Genomic DNA, 17,627 nt, shown 5'->3' with positions numbered 1-17,627 from the left:
GAATACGAATACGAATACGAATACGAATACGAATACGAATACGAATACGAATACGAATACGAATACGAATACGAATACGAATACGAATACGAATACGAATACGAATACGAATGCGAATGCGAATACGAGTAGATACGAATGCGAATATGATTACGAATACAAATACAAATACGAATACGAATACGAATGCGAATGCGAATACGAATACGAATACGAATACGAATACGAAAACGAATACGAATACGAATACGAATGCGAATGCGAATACGAATACGAATACGAATACGAATACGCATACGAATACGAATACGAATGTGAATACGTATACGAATACGAATACGACGTTTGTTGTTTTCGACTTCAAATGAACAGCGTTTAAATTTTGCATTATTACGAGTAACGGTAAATAATAGAACTTATATTCAGGTTATCACCATTTCATAGATTGTAAATATGTAGGGTAAGATTTTTTAATATAACCTTAACTTTATTAATAAATCGTTTCCTGGTAATTTTTTTTTTATAAATGGTAATAATTGAGCATTTCATGTGGTTCGATGTTTAATGTGTAAGAAGTTAATATCCCTATATTTTTCATTTTGTGATTAAAATAAATAAAAAAACATTTACACCCAAATACGAAGTGTATACTCCTTAAAGTTGTATGTGTACAGATGTAAATATGTATAATAATAAACAAAAATCAAACAAATATTTCCGAAACGTTGTATGTGGGTGAACGTACTAATATTATATAAATATATTCGTATATACAATATTATATTTGCATACATATGTGTGCAATTCTCTACATGCCTTATGTCCGCCATGGCGTATGAGTAACACTTAATTTCAAGTGAATCAAGATGGCTGCCCACAATAATCTCTTTATGCCCTTGCATTTATTTTTAGTTGCTGAAATCTACGTAATTTACTATATTACAATACATATATAATAAATTGCATAAACCTTTTCTTTGTTCAACTTAAAAGGTATAGGAGAGGACTCAATTGATATTGTAAGTAGTTGCAAAAAGGATTAGACAAATGCATGTGCTTAGATTTCACTTTTTGCGATTAGCTATTTTTAAAAGACTTTGTTGAAAAGTGTATTCTTTCATAAAATTATTTAATAACTTGAGTATGAATAAGCTCAGAGTTCATTTATAAAATTAGATTGAGTGGTAGAAGAAAAAAACCCCACACACTCACACATACGTGCCTATAATTTTGGAAGTGGTCAATTTCATATATTTCTTGTTACGAGGTACTTAAGGGTTTGCTTTTGAGCAAACTAAGCAATATTTTTCATTTGTGATATATGTTTTTTCCGGCTTTTTAAATATTTTTTAAATCGTCAGCATATAACAGAAAACTAGCAAATGAGAAGTAATTACTAATGTCGCTAACACAAAGAATAGCGGACCTGAATTACTTCCCTGAGGCACTTCAGAGCAGGCAATGAATGTTTCAGAGGAAATACCATCAGATGTGACCACGCAGCGCCTTCCGCATAAATAGGATTTCAAACATTGCAAGAGAAGCGCAGATAATTTATGTAGTGAAATGTTCGGAGAGACTCTGTCCAAAGCTTTGGAAAAATCCGTGTAAATGCTGTCGATTTGTTGTATTTAATACTAATTTTATTTCACCTGTAAAATTTTTTTAGAAAAATTACAGAAAGCCCATCGATTTCAGTTTATAAGGAGATTTTTAAGCTTAATATTCCAAGTTCGACATCATCTTTTGAAAGATTTGGGTGCCCAAAATTCTGAGTTTACAGATCGCTCTAAAAAGCGCTAAGAAACTGCGTCAGTATCATTCTGAAGAAAATTGATTGGAAAAATTCTGCGAAAAGACTGGCTGCCTCTAAAGGCATGTTAGCAAATTTACATGATCCGGAACTCGAAGTGTAACCAATTAAAAAGGCCATAAATTTAGTTTAGAAAATTACTTTCATTCAATACAAAGTAAAAAATGTGTAAAAATAATATAAAATTAAGAATTAATTTACTTTTGGTCGATGTGACCATCTTTTGCCTTAACTATGGTCTTAAGACGGTCCAGAAATGAATCGCAAGCTGGCCGAATAGGACTTGCAGGTATTTTGACCCACTCGCAAACAATGGCTTTTCGGGCGCTTCGAGACTGGTGAATCTTTTAGTTCGGACCTCGCTTTCCAAAATGGCCCAAAGAGAATAATTCATCGGATTTGCGTCTGATGAATTTTATAGCCATTGTGTGGATGTTACGAAGCTCGGAATGTTGTTTTTTAGCCATTCTTGGTACACTCGAGCTTTGTGAGACAGTGCCGAGTCCTGTTGAAGCGTCCATTGTCTGCCACCAAAAGGTTTGTCTGTCCACGGTATCAAAGCAACCTCCAGAACATTTTTCCGACAATATTTCGCATTTATTTTGACGCCAGGCTCGATGAAAGCGATTGGAGAGCGCTCTTCTACGGTTACAGCGGCCTGACCAATCAGTACCTGTGGCGGGTACTGCCTCCTGGTGGCCAATCGATGACTCAAATTCTCGTATGAACAGTCATTCAAATAAACCTTATCGTTTTGGGAGTTTACGAATTGCTCAATTTGAAAAATTTTTCCGTCAGAAAACATAATGTTCGGAAATTGACCGCTTTTGGGCAAGTCTGACTTGTTGCTGCTTTAATGTGAGATCATGCGCCTTTTGGATCTTGCCAGGCCTGACTTTGAGATCATTTTTCAGTATGCGGCGGATGCTACGGTCAGATATTTTCAGTTGCTTCGCCATTTGATTGGCACTTTATCGGGGATTTCGCTCAAGTCGCTTCTTCACTTTTGGAACCATTTCACGTGACGTTGCCGTATTTTGATGACCACCTCCATGAGGTTTCGCGATGTCAGTGTCATTGTAACGAGTAATGATGGGATAAAAAAAACTTTATTTACTTTAAGGTGCTCGAACTCACGAACAATCGCTGGTTGTGATTTGCCAGCCATATACATATAATGCAATCACACTATTACATTTGAAATCCATTACTGATTTTCTTGCTTCGCGTTTACTCTCGGCAAAATGCTTCCGCGCGCTTGAAAAAAATACTCTGGGCTGTCATTTAGCCAATTAACAGACAGCTGATACCTATGCGTCAACTGCGCGAACGGACCCTATACTACCAAAACAAATAGCAGATGGAATACTATTGCAGGATTTCTTAGATTTAACGAGTGCCAAAAAATCTTAGGGCTAGACTTAATACTCTCAACACTCATCACTATAATTAATATGAGCGTAGAGTAAGCCAAAGTCAAGCGAAAAGCATAGCGGCCTTTATGAGACATTTAAATATTTCTCAATTAGTTGTAAGTAATGTAAAAATTGTTCTTCTACATACACATTTACAGATATGTATGTATTTACTTATATATATAATATAATTCTTAGTTGTCAACTATTCAACTTGTTTGTTATGTAAATATGTATGTATGTACCTATGTATTCTGTAAGCATGACAACCGTTATTCCTTTTGCATGCTGCATGCGGTGCTTAATTGTTGTTGTTAATATGCAAATACAACAGTATGATGTAAAATATATTTACCTATGTATATACGCATATATTGTATGTGCGCATGTATAGGCATGCAGTTGCTTGACATCAAAGTTTCCTTTGAAGTTTGTATGTAAATATACATGAATACATTTTTATGCAACATTTAAATTACTTATTTCCATATGCTTTGGTATGTTTTGTTTTCCTTTTACTGTTACTTAATATTAATATGACTGTTCTGTTTTTGAACCACTCAGATTATTATTGAAAAAAAAAAAACGAATAATTATCATCATTCCATACCTCGTCGATTTCATTGCATCCATAAACATATCTCATCCCGCGTTCCTGCCGGCAACTTTAATTAAAATTTAATTAAAGGAAAAGATAACAGCCTTAATGCTGTTGACGCAGCAAAACAAATGTGTTGGAAAAGGGCGCGTAAAATAGTATTATTTCTCCAATTAATCTGATTAGCGAAAAAACGCGTTAACCTTAACCCCAATGCATAAAACCGCTTTCTGTGTTCACTTTATTGCCACACGCTTCATCGCCTCATTTTCACCGCCACCACTAAACTACAGTTATTAAAATAATTAAATAATTCATGGAAATTTATTACATTAATAATTTTTTTGTCGTCTTCGTCTGCTTGCATCCATGAAGGTACACGAAGCTGATGCCTGCTTGGTACTGGCCAATAAATATTGCCAAGATCCCGATGCTGAAGATGCTGCCAATATTATGCGAGTCATCTCAATTAAAAACTACAGCGAAGACATACGAGTGATTATACAACTTATGCAATATCATAATAAGGTAAGTGCTTTTTCGCACAAGTAAAATAGTTGGCATTCATTTCAGAGAGAAATCAAACAGAAAGGCATAGGGAACACAATTTTATGTATTGGTTTTCTTACAAACAATTAAGTTAAAGGGTTATTAATTGTCAGAGGCCCGAAAAAATTATGACTTTCAATAATTTTTCTTCGCTAGTTTATTGCTTTATTTTACAATAATGAAAACGCGGCATTAATACATCATATTTTGACTTGACTTTAACAAAATCTCAAAGAAAAAAATGTATAATTGTAAAAGTTATCGCTGTTCGTGGGGAGAGCGGAGTCGCTTGGAGATTCATCTAAAATCAATCGGATAAGAGAAATTACTTTTATTAATAGATAATCTTATGCCTCATCCATGCTTTTTTTCAAAATTATTAATATGGCGGCCTCAGGAAACATTTTTCAGATTTTCGCGAAAAAAACCGACAATTAATTGTTTAAAAAAAATCGAAGTTTTGAAAAAAAGAAATCGTTCGATCAGGCACGCACACTAGCTATTTACCACAAAATATAAAGATCCACCCCTTCGATTTCCCAAATTAAAAAACCACGGTCTCCCGCTCCCAAATTAGGTATTTTGGGGTGATACTTGACTACAAACTCCATTGGAAGCTACACATTGAAAATCGGGTAAAGAAGGCCAGTATAGCCTTCTATTCCTGCAAATGTATGTTCGGTAAGAAATGGGGACTCAAGCCACAGGTCGTGCTGTGGATGTACAACGCAGTGGTTTTGCAAATTTTAAAGGAGGATGCCTGGTTTGGTGGGAAGCATTTCGGAAGGGCTATAATATCACTAAACTGGGGAGGGTGCAAAGGACTGCATGCATTGGCATCACCGGAGTATGTAAAACTTGCCACAGTGCTGCCATTCAGGGTCCTTTTGCATTTATTTGCCATCGACTTTTCCATTGCCGCTCAAAGTGCAATCAGGTTAAAGGACATTGGCCTCTGGAAGCTTGCACCTATGTCTTCACTGACGGTTAAAAGATGGAATCAGGAGTCGGAGCAGGGTTTTTCTCTAAATCAGCCAATTTATCTAGCCGAACACTGCTAGTGCTTTTTAAGCAGAAGTCTTTGCGATCCTGCAGGCATGCAAAATGCTTAGGAAACGTGGGAGCGAGGGGGATATTAACATTTTCTCCGATAGTCAAGCCGCGATCAAGGCTCTGACGACGCCATGGTGCAGAACGAAATTAGTAAACTCCTGCAAGGAGGAGATTAAATCTCTTGGGTGTGCAGGTAACATCTCTCTGATCTGTGTTCCAGGGCATAGGAACAAAGAGGGAAATTAAATTGCTGACGACCTTGCCAGAAAGGGGACTGAATTGACCTCAGATACCTGCTACCCGGTCATCGGCATGCCCCTGACAGTTGTTAAAGGGAACTGCACAAATTATTTCTCAGGAAGCGCAGAAAATATGGAGCTCCACATCTTCATGTGCTATTTCGAAAACCCTTTGGCTCCAATACGATATACGAGGAACTCAGAAAATTCTTTGGACTTCTCGCCATTCAATTTCGAAACTCGTAGCTGTATTTACCGGTCACTGGATTATCGGCACATACGTAGAAATGCTAGAGTTACCATTTAACTCCCGTTGCAGAAGCTGTGGGGGCCTTTCAGAGAAAGAGACTGTAGAGCATTTCTCAGCAAATGTCCGGGTTTGATAGCTAGACGACTAAGGTCACTGAGCGCTCCTTTCTTCGACAGCCTGGGGTAGTGCGCCAACCTAAGTCGAATCAATCTCCTCCATTATATCAACAGCTCTGGCTAGCTGGTTGGTATCAAAACGGCGCTTTAGTGCTACTTGAGGAGTGCCAGACTGGCACTTCAACCATTTCACCTACCTACCAACCTAGGCACGAGTTTTTTATGTTTTTCATAAGCAGAATAAATTTTATTGAAATCTACCAAGCGATTTTTAAGTTACAGTGATCACCAGTTCAAAAAACAGAGTTTTGAGAAAAACGTCCCCATGGCAGGCATATGTTGACCACAGGCGTTGAGCCCTTTGATTACACCCACCAGTACTCTCAGGTCCTTTCTGCTAAGTTTTAGATGAACGGTCGATTTTTTCCTGTTTGGTTCTTTCATAAAGCACTTTGCAACTCTGCAAGAGTTCATGCCAGACCAACGTCCTCCCTGGGTAGACCTCATGAAGTCGGAAATCCATAGTTGAATCGATGCGGAATTGATACCTAGACACGGTTCAGGGCCTAGTGGCATAATTGCAGAGCCTTTATTAGCCAGTTTATCAGCTAACTCGTTCCCTATAACACCACAAAGTGTAGGCACCCAAATAAGACTCTCTTTTTTGTGTTTTGCAACACTGTTCAGTTTTGTCCTACAGCTTAGCAAAGGCTTTCAGTACAGCTTGGCTGTCACTACAAATTCCAATACCTCCAATTTTTCTCAATTAGCCTGTGGCGTAGACTTCCGTAAAGAATACCATGGTCATCTGTCCTGTGGCATAGGAGTACTTAGTATCTTCGTCTAAGTACCATCCAGATCCGCTACCATCACTGGTTTGGATCCGTCAGTGTAGAAAGTGTGCTGATATCCCGTTAATAGGTTCCCTGGACTTAACCATTGATCTCCCTCTATTATCAAAACATCATACTTCCTGATTGTCCACTGGCATCGAGAACAGTGTGTACCACTCCGACAACTGGTGGTATGTCTGACAGTGGCCAGTGCTTTCTTCATTTCCCCAGACTCCGTTTAACTCGAGCCTGTACGCCGCCTTCATCGCTTCCTTTCGAATTTGAAGATCTAGAGGTTGCAAGTTCAGAATGGCATTAAAGACATAACCAGATGTCGTACTCATATCACCTATGATACCCAAGCACACACTTCTCTGTAGCCTGTTTAGGGGTTTTACTCTGGAATTAACCATTGTGGCTTGCCACCATACTACAGAGGCGTGTGTAAAATGGGTCTAGTCAGGGTGATGTACAACCTGTGTACTATCGCCGGTCTTAGACCCCATGTCTTGCCAATGGTTCTCTTACATTGCCAGAAAATTTTTAATGTTCGAGAGACCTTCTGCTCGACGTGTTTCTTCCAGGTAAGCTTACTATCTAGGATTATTCTTAAGTATTTAACCCCAGAAGGCAGTTGCAGTGTTACCCCTTTCAATGTGGGTAGTAACAGGTCTTCCATATTGTGTTTCCTAGTGAAAAGCACAAAGGATTGACCAAAAGACAATGCAACTCTCACCAATGCTCAATCTTATTTAGAGCTACCTGCATTTTATTGCATATAGCTTCAATTGATGGTCCTGATATTAATACGCACAAATCGTCTGCGTACCTATAGGCTTGGATGTGTCCAATTTCCTGCAGATCATTAAGTAGAGAGTCCACAACAAAGCAACAAAGTAGGGGAGGGAGTACACCGCCTTGTGGGCAACCCTTCTTGACGATACATCAGAAATCAATAAACGAAATGGTAATGGATTGGCCTCACACTAAGGAAAGATGATGACAATGTCGCTCAACAAACTAGTAGAGGAATAGGTAGCCCATGTACCACCTGCAGGCGCTCAACAGAAGCTGAAATGAAAAACCGTGCCCGTTGGCGAAGAGAAATGGTTAACGCACTATGCTCCAAATAGGAGTTAAGGGTTCATATATGTATACTTATATATCAGGTGGAAACCGTTTAGCTACGTGTTAGAATAAATTAAATAATAAATAAAATAATAAAATTGGTTTTTGCCGTTGTCAAAATTTCAGTGAGAATGTACGGAAATAAATTAAATTTAATCTCTCTCCTTCTCTTAGCTTCAGAGTCTGTGGTGGACCACATAGCTTCATTAACAATTCTCCTCCAATTAAGTCTCTCTCTCTTGACTCATTTCTCCAATTACGAACGTTCATCTAATTTCATTCATTTAATATTTTGTCTTATTTAATAAGACAATAACAATGAAGCAACTCACTTTGGCATTCAAAACACCAAATAGCAATAACAAAACACAAATCAGCTGCTGTGGCTAAATCACATTCTGTGGACACCTAAACTTATGGCCGGCGGGCCAATTAGATGTCCTAAATTCAGTAGTTTTCGCGAAGCGTTGTAGGATGAGAAAAAAACCAATTAGCCAAATGAAGTTTTGGGGATAGTATAATATATATTTGAACTAAAAAAAAAAATTGTACAATCTCCAACAATATATTGTAAGCCGAGTTATCAATAGATTCCCACAGCGCCTTGCCACTGAAGTATCCAACTTCTGTACAAGATACAACTTGCAATTTTCATCTGAAAACAAAAAAAAAAAAAGATTATTAATTTTGATGTAATTATCTTCGTTCTGAACTAAGAAAATTGGGAGAAACACGTTAAATTCGAATTTTTGGGGAAGGTAGAAAAAAAAAGTGGTTTTTCAAGGAAAAAAAAAACTCTTCAACCGGGTAAAAAAGTCGCTTAAAAAAAGTTTTTGGATGTTTTTTTTTAGTTCACACAAGAGAAAACAATACTGAAGATAACGCATTTTGAATGAAATGGATAGCTCGTTTAGTTTTTTTGCAATCGTGTACATAAATTAGGTAAAATCGTGAAAATGAAAAGCCGAGAAAACGCGCTTCAAAGAGACGTACACAGAAACAATACACTACAACAATAAGCGCACGGTTGCTCGACGCCGCACTGCGCTCGGCTCTGTAGATCTGCAAATACTTGGAATTTAACTCTGAAAATTTGTGTCTCATGTTCTTGAATATCTAAGCTATTGATTTCAGGAAAAAAAAATCGATTTTTTTGACCTTTTAATTGGCCCGCCGGCCTTAACTTTGATACATAACATAAACTCTTAAAACTATTAGTTTCAATTAAAATCTTTCTCATTCACTTTTTAACATTTTCTCTCTGAAGTTACTTAATATTTTAGCCTAAAAGAATATTTGATATCTAGAAAATTTGACTCCTTTCCTTTTTGAGCTACAATGCATACTTTCATGTTTCTCTTCTAGGCTTATTTACTAAACATACCGTCATGGGATTGGAAACAGGGCGACGATGTCATTTGCTTGGCCGAACTTAAGCTTGGCTTTATAGCGCAGAGTTGTCTCGCACCAGGCTTCTCAACTATGATGGCGAATTTATTTGCGATGCGATCATTCAAAACTGTAAGTATTCCTGATCAAATCTCTGAATATTTCACTTTAACAATAACGGTTAATAAAAATTTACAAAAACCTACAACAATAGCAACTGAGTTGGAATGGATTAGAAGTGTTTAAAGATAATTTTTAAAGAAATCTATAATTAGACTTACACTTTTAAGTAATTTTTCTATCAGCTTTCAAATGATATTCATTAGCTTATGCGCTGGTGGGCTAACCAGCGGTTTAGGTAAATTTCTACATCACACCAAATTTGAGTCAATTTATCACAGCTTTTTTTTTTTTTGTTTTTTTTATTGAAAATCTCTTGCCATCAATGTAGGCAGCCCTCAAAAAATTCTATAAATTTATACATTAAGCTCTTGATTTAAATATCCATTAAAATCGAAGCCATGCACTTTTTTTATTTTGTAACATACAAACTTTTTAAAACACTACCTACTTATATATACTGTATACCTGTAGTCACCAGACATGCAGTCTTGGACCAATGATTATCTGCGCGGTACCGGCATGGAAATGTACACTGAAACATTGAGTCCCACATTTATTGGAATACCATTTGCTCAGGCCACTGAGTAAGTTTTTGTGCGCTCGCATTGGCGTCTATGAAACACTTACCTTCATAGCTACATTCTCACCTATTCGTATGCGTACTTCTATCGTATGATACAGTATCTACTACAAATACTCGTACAAGTACATTTAAGCATTTAATTTGTTCGTTGACACATTTCAGTATTTCGTTTCTTATTGGCTTTTTTCTTTATTTGTTGTGTATTCTCACATTCAGATCAAATTTACACAGGCCCATAAGCAAGGCACAGTGAACCAGGTAGTAGTAGTAGTTGGAGGAGTAGAGCCAAAACAACAAGAGCGTACATGAAAAGTTCTTTTGTGTCGAAGTGTCGGCTATTGGGCATACTACAGAATTTGAAAAATAAGTGTAACAAGAAAACAAATTTCTGATCCCCAGAATGTCAAAATCTCTAAACAAAGATTTGATAGTTAAGACCAAATAAATTGAAAAGAAAATCAAATCGGCTGCTTTACTGCTACTACCTGTCCAATGTGTCTTGAACATAAACCAGACATAACAAATCAAACAAAAATTGTGCTAAATCCTGCAGCGAAATCCTGAAGTATGATAGTACTCGTAAACATATGAAAAGCGTTTGCCAAAATTTTATTTCTTGATAAAAGGCAAAAATGGAACGCATGGCCCAACAATGATTACGCCCCTCCACGTATACTTGAAATAAAGCAGTATGCGATCGTGGATTTCTCTGCAGGCTCATGTACACGCTCACACACACGCACATACACACAATTATTAAATGTCCAGTTTGTCGAACTTTCGTTCTAAATGTTTTTGAAAACGTCATTCTAATTGTTGTTTGACGGTAATTTTCTTTTCTTAATGTGACTATTAATTTGTTGTGAGTAATTTGAAAGCATTTAATCAAAATTCACTGACAAAACGTAAACACAAAGCCTCTTATGAATTTTACTTTCCAATTATTCCCTTTTCTTCGCAAAATTTCCATCCTACTCTAACACCGTTTGCTGGTATTTGCGTTCAATTTTCATTTCCAGTTTTTCGTGGTGTTTTCAAATGAATTTTAAGTGTTTTTAAAAATACCTTCTATGTTGTGAAATATTTTCAATAACGAAATAACTCAAAAATACTTTAAACAACAAATAATTAAATTTTATTAAAAGCTATTTAATTTTTTTTTTTTTATTTAATAAAATTCGTGATTTGATAATTGGAAGCGAGAAACTAAATAAGAAAAGTCTGAATTTGAATAGAGAATTGGAAACTCGCACTGATACTTGACATTTGTTTAGCTTTTGACAAACATTTTCATAAGTGATTAAGCTCAACCCATTTTGATCAAATATTTTTATGTCTTATTTTTGGCATCCCATGAATGTCCATGAATGTCTTATGTCAGGTGGAAATCAGGATTGCCGACGTAGTTAATTCTGATTCAAATTGTAGTGTGACAGACATTTGTTAAAGCGGATTATTAAATAGCTAATTTTTTTATTGGATAGTTTTGTCAGTAAAGGATGGTTGAGCGTTTCTTTTTCTGCTCTCTGCCATCTTCTTCTGCCATCTAAAATTGAAAAAACACACAATTTTAAACTTAAGGATAAAACGACAATACTATAAAATACTTACTCCTCTTGTGCTAACGAAATTATTCCAAAATTTTAATGCTGCATCGGTTGTTTTCAGCCTTCTTGTTCTTCTCTTTAAAAGTTTCACTATTTCTTCTTCACAATAGATATTAACTGTCATTTTTCGGCAATGTTGCCATCGAAAATTCCCCTAACCCACTTGAATTATCCGAATTAAGTCTAATTGTCAATCCGCATTAGTTGCACTTCATTTCTGAGATAATTGGATGACTTGGAGTTTATTTACCGTTGAGCTCAAGAAATTACATCTAAAAGCAATTAAAAATAGAAATACTGCATTTTTGATTAATTTGCAATACAACACACAAAATATCTCGAACATTTCATGGTGTCCTTATTTTGAATTAATAATAATTTTCCTTTTTTTCATACCAGGCCGGTCAATAGGCCCACTAAGTTATGTTCTCCCAATTTCAATATACAAGATGACGTCCAAAATAAACAAGACTGAGCTAAACGACGGGAGCTTTGTTCTGATAAATTCGAGTTTATTTATTCAAAATAGTCCCCTCTGGTTTCGATACACTGTTTTGCGCGATCTAAAAGCTTTTTGAAAGAGTGTTTCAGGTCATTGACCGGAATCTGGAACGTCCTTCACGATGTCGGTATAGGTCTTTTGGGTGGTCTCTACGGAAGTAAAACGACTTCCTTTTATGGATGCAATTTTCCGAATAGGTAGAAGTCACAACGAGCCATGTCAGGCGAATACTCTAATCTAGTCAAAAAATCAGTCACAAGAGTGGATTGATGAGATGGTGCATTATCATGCAATAAGCGCCAGCTTCCTCCTCCGCGTTATTTAGGGCGAATTCAACGAATGCGATGCAAAAAACGCTTCAAACGCCAAGATAGAAAATTGCATTGGCGGTTTGGCCCGTTGGCACGAACTCCTTGTGGAAAATTTCCTTGGAATCGTAAAATCAAATGAGCATCGACTTGATTTTTGACTTCTCCATACACGATATTTCGCGTTCTCTCCCCTAAAAAAGGTGTAATTCTTTCATTACATGGAGAAAATGCGTAACACTTTCAGCGTGAAAAATTACCAAACAACAAGAATTTCAAGTGGATTCAGGTTTGCATTTTGTTATACGAAAATTAGATGACCAAATTAGATCATAAAATTACGTACTTGAAATTTTTTTTAAAATTTGATAAAAATTTTGATTTTTTCATGGAAATTTGTCTAATATTTTTAAATTATGTACAAAGTCTCAAATGGAAAAACAATGTATTATAAAAAAATTATTGAAATGAAGCAAATCAGCAAAATTGCGTCGCAACGATGCTCATTTGGTTTTCATTCTTGCACGAGCTGTATTTTATAGGCACATAGTCCAAAGTTCATACACAAATTTTTCCACCTAGTCGAAAGACAAAGGCGAACAAGTTGACCAGGCGACAACGAATCGACATTTCGGCATCTTTCTCAATACTTCGATCTATGAACTACGCGAACAGATTTTTTTTTTTCAAAGTAAATTTGCACAATTGGAAGGCGTTGTTCTTTCGTTAAATGATTTATGGCGACTTGCTGAAGTAGAACTTGCAGAACAGAAAAGCCAACACAGTTTGCCTATTATCAGCTATCAAACCATAGTTATCGATGTCGATAGTTCTCTATCAGCTAAAAAAAACACACGTAGCATATTCGATATTTTTTAAATATAAAATATTTTAAGTATAAAAAATCTTTTCAGCATAAAAAAGGTCGCGTTCAATATGAAAATGCCACATTGAGGTATTGCTACAAAATAGGCATACCTCAAATTACTTTAAATGGGTTGGGCTTTTCCTTTCACAGCACCAATGCACTCACAAAACACCCAAATTGTTTGCACAAAGTTCATGCAGACCTGTAATACACAGACCTTTACACTTCATAACACATACTTAGCTCACAAGCAGCAACAACACCTACAAAATAATATACAAAAAATACTAGATACTGAGACAAAGCTTTAATCCTCATGGAAAACCTCGTAACCTAACATACGAACTGCTAGTATGGTAGCCGGCTTTAGATAAGTTATATATCAAAAAACCATGGTACATGTACAAAGAATGGCCAGTATTTGCATCTGCGGGGCCCTGAGTACCACACCCACAGAGGCACTAAACATTATGCTTACCCTATTACCAATAGCGGAATTCGGCAAGCAAACAGCTGTCAAGGCAGTTCTCAGATTAAGAGAAATCGGTCTACTCACAACAAGCCTGAGAGGACACTCTTCAATTTTAGAAAAATTCCACTGCATTCCTGTTACAACGGATTTCTGTAAGACGAAGGATATCTACTTAGATAAATCCTTCGTCACAGTATTTCCCTCCAAAGAGGAATGGGATAATAATGGGATTATTGCTAATGAAATGATATAAACATCTATACAGATGGCTCAAAACTAGACAACGGAGTAGGTGGAGGGGCTTACTCCGATGAACTCTTTTCGCTTACCTGATCCTTGCAGTGTATTTCAAGCGCAAGTCACTGCCATTAAAGAGGGACTTACGGTAATAAAAAAGGGAGTATTATCCACAAATGAAGTATTCATATACTCGGACAGTCAACAGCAATAAAAGCGCTAAAATCTAAAATACACTCATCAAAAACAATCATAGAATGTTTTAAACCTCTAAATACTACAAAGTACAATATATTTGGGTGCCAGGCTACAGGAATATAGCAGGGAACTGCAAGGCAGATGAACTTGCTCGAATCGGTAGAACGCTCGACCTCCAAGTGGATAAGACGCTGATACCCATTCCTATAGGACTTGTAAGGTAGATAGGGAAACCATCAATAAGTCGTTCAAAAAGCTTGTTAAGATTTAAAAGAAAAACTATAAAAAAAATGTTAGGGGTATTAACTGGTCATTGTCTGATAGGAGACCACGCTAGAAGGATAGGACTCCTGGACTAGAAGCTGTCTAAATACAGAAGAAGATGAAACAGAGAGACACCTTTTATGTGAGTGTGAAAGCTTTGGCATTTTTAATTGAAGTAGCGAACATAATGCATCTAAAACCAACGAAACTTTACTCGTTTATTAAAGCTGCCGGATGGTTTGAAAAGGGACCCATAGGGCAAGGATAAGTTCCAGTGGTATCACAATGGACCTATGAAAGTGTGCCATTGCGACAGCCACCCCACCTTTCTACCTATCTAAGCTCAAGATTATTAAAATTCATCATCATGAATTTTAGGCAAATTTTTGATACACTTTTTGATATTCTACCAGCCCAAAAATTTACTTCAATTTTTGATGTTAGGTCGTTATTTTTGAAACTTTGTTATATACCGCAGCTGCCAATTCAATGCAATTTAGAGTTGCATTGCTGACTTTTCGTACTGTTTCAAGGCACTCGTGCACAGAAAGTTTTCGTATGCGTCTCTTAGTATTCTAATCTTGGAGAATAAAAAAAACTTTTCGACTTTTCTTAAATTTTTTCGTCTTACTTTTCTCTGAGGTTCCTTGTCTTTGGTCAACATTTGAACTTTTGTTAAATCGCTTAAATTTGTACTTTTTTTAATTTTACATTTTTATACACACACTTAATTACTCTTAATGAAAAAATGATTTATAAAACAGAAATCTACAAGGTTCCACTTTAAGCTTATTTTATGGAAGGAATAGTTGAGTATCAATTTATATTGTAACAGTGTTGGTCACGAATCTTCCAGCAGTATGCTGGTAGTAGGACAATAGACTAGACAATAAACTAAAAACAATCCATTTACTATAAAATAACATTCGCACTTCGTTCTATTTTGAGGTGTCTGGCAACACTCACCTTTCGCTAAATCCCACAATTTTAACTATAAATGACTGAAGAACTATAAACTTCCGGAGAGTCCAGTTTTCAGTTCTAGGATGGGGATACCCGCTAGCCCCCCTTTACATCCGTTTTTTTTTTTAAGCATTCGGTGTTATGCTGAATACTCCCCAATATTTCGTTTTATGGATCCATTGTTTTTTTTTTGCTTAAGAATCCAAATCATGACAGAAATTCATATTGGAAAAGCAGCAAACATAAAACAGCACGTATTGTTTTCAAAGACGTATTTTTTTCTAAGAAAAAATGTATTTTTTTCAAAATTAGCTCTAGTCATCAACTTAATTTCCATCAAGAACAACGCCATCCTTCGAGCGCCGCTCTAACAATTCAATACTACTTTTGAAGAACGATTTACTTTTGCTGCAAACTAGACCGCAGCGATAACCTCTTATTTGTCGCGAAATTTCTTGCCAGCGAGCTTTTTTTTTTTTTGTAGGTCTGTAACCTGCCAGTAGTCGCTGCGAGCCAAATCTGGCGATTAATGTGGATGTGGGAGCAATTCGAAGTTCAATTCATGCAGTTTTTCCGTTGCTTTGATTGACTTGTGACTTCTTGTTTATGGGCAACAGCGAGCAAACGCGGCACCCACTTTGAAGAGAAATTACTCATAGTCAAATGCTCATGCAGTATAAAACCAAGACCTACTTTTGATATCTTTACGATGTTAGCAGCACTCACGTAACTTTACTTTTTGGTCATTCAAAACAATTTTGTGGATTTTTTGGAAATTTTCTGCTGTTACCGCCTCATTTGGACGCAGTGGACGTTGTGCATCATCGGTGTCTCTACGACCACATCTCTACGTTGAAGTCCGCAAATCATCGTTGTATTATTGTTTCTGATGGAGCGGAGTCCCCATAACACTTTTCAAGTCATTGCTTCGCTGAACGGTATTTTTAACACCAAGAAGCATCGTAAAATTAAAGCACGAAATTCTTGTTCATCCATTGTTTTGAAAATAACAAAAGTAGCGTCACTCTTAGCACAATAACTCTCGAACTAATGAATAGAATATCATGAAATTTTCATAACTGTCTTTTTAAGGTTAGTACTAACTGGAAAAGAGGTGAATGCAGTAAAACTAGTAGCATCTATGTGTTAGGCCCGGCACTTTTGTAGACTTTTGTCAACGCTGCTTTTGCGTTTTTTCTCCATAACTTTGTTATTTTTTGTTAAAGAATAGATTTTTTTCGTTTATTCTGATTAGAAAAAAAAGATTTCAAAGAAAATTGTTACAACACAATTTTCAATAAACTTTGGAACTTCAAACCAACGAAATTAGGGGGTATATGTAGACTTTTGTTCATCACTGAATAATTATGGATGTACTTAAGAATTGTAAAAAATTGTGTACTTTGATCTAATCTCTAATATCCAATCTAACAGCTTCCAAAGATTGAAAATTACAATACTTAAAAATATTCCTGCAGAAAAAGACATTTCTTTCAATTGGTTGTGATTTTTGAAAATCACTAATACATCGGTGTTGTTGCTGCTTAAACGAACTCGCTAAAACATTTCAACACAAAACAGCTTGTCAACGAATACTTTACAGTTATTTTGTGATATTTATATTTCTGATATACAAACGTACCTACTAAATACTCTTATTGTCATTAAATATTTGCTAAACTTTTACAAAAGTTCTTAGTTTTAGGTTACCTTTAGTTGCTTTTAGTTATGTTGGTTTTTTTTTTGTTTTTGTTTTTCTTTTTCTTTGCTCATTTTACATAAAAGCATACTCTTCTGTACATAAAACAAAGCGAAAGTATATGCTTTATAAATAATAAATAATACATAGTCTGCTCGTGCGCAAAATTTTACATGCAAGCACAAATGCATTTCATCCAGTTGCCGATCAAAGCTGTCAAGTAAAAGTAAAACCACAAAAAAAGATAAAAAAAAAAACAAAATAAATATATGGATGAAATATATGGATGGATCAAATCTCCTATTCTGCTACTTGCGTTGTTCGACTATATTTCCCTGCAAGTTAGAAGCATGGTAATAGACCTTTGTTTCCGACACTGCACTTCTCTCTTCGACGACATGGCATTGTATTGTAACAAAA

At 36.0% G+C, this 17,627-nt stretch overlaps 1 protein-coding gene across 20 annotated transcripts in view; it reads left to right on the top strand.

Moving 5' to 3' along the window:
* Nucleotides 1-17,627, top strand: part of LOC128855325 (calcium-activated potassium channel slowpoke) — a 307,274-nt gene that overhangs the window by 202,162 nt on the left and 87,485 nt on the right. For 15 of the 20 annotated variants that reach the window (XM_054090144.1, XM_054090143.1, XM_054090147.1 and 12 more), the window contains 3 exons: nucleotides 4,202-4,354; nucleotides 9,360-9,515; nucleotides 9,978-10,090. In XM_054090144.1, coding sequence (XP_053946119.1) covers nucleotides 4,202-4,354; nucleotides 9,360-9,515; nucleotides 9,978-10,090 — 422 coding nt within the window. The remainder of the gene's footprint in view (nucleotides 1-4,201; nucleotides 4,355-9,359; nucleotides 9,516-9,977; nucleotides 10,091-17,627) is intronic. The other 5 variants (XM_054090145.1, XM_054090139.1, XM_054090142.1 and 2 more) reach the window with 1 other exon arrangement.

The sequence above is a fragment of the Anastrepha ludens genome, chromosome 2, assembly GCF_028408465.1.
Source record: "Anastrepha ludens isolate Willacy chromosome 2, idAnaLude1.1, whole genome shotgun sequence".
Lineage (NCBI taxonomy): Eukaryota > Metazoa > Arthropoda > Insecta > Diptera > Tephritidae > Anastrepha > Anastrepha ludens.
The sequence above is the reverse complement of the archived record's forward strand: the minus strand, read 5'-3'. Positions and strand labels throughout refer to the sequence as shown.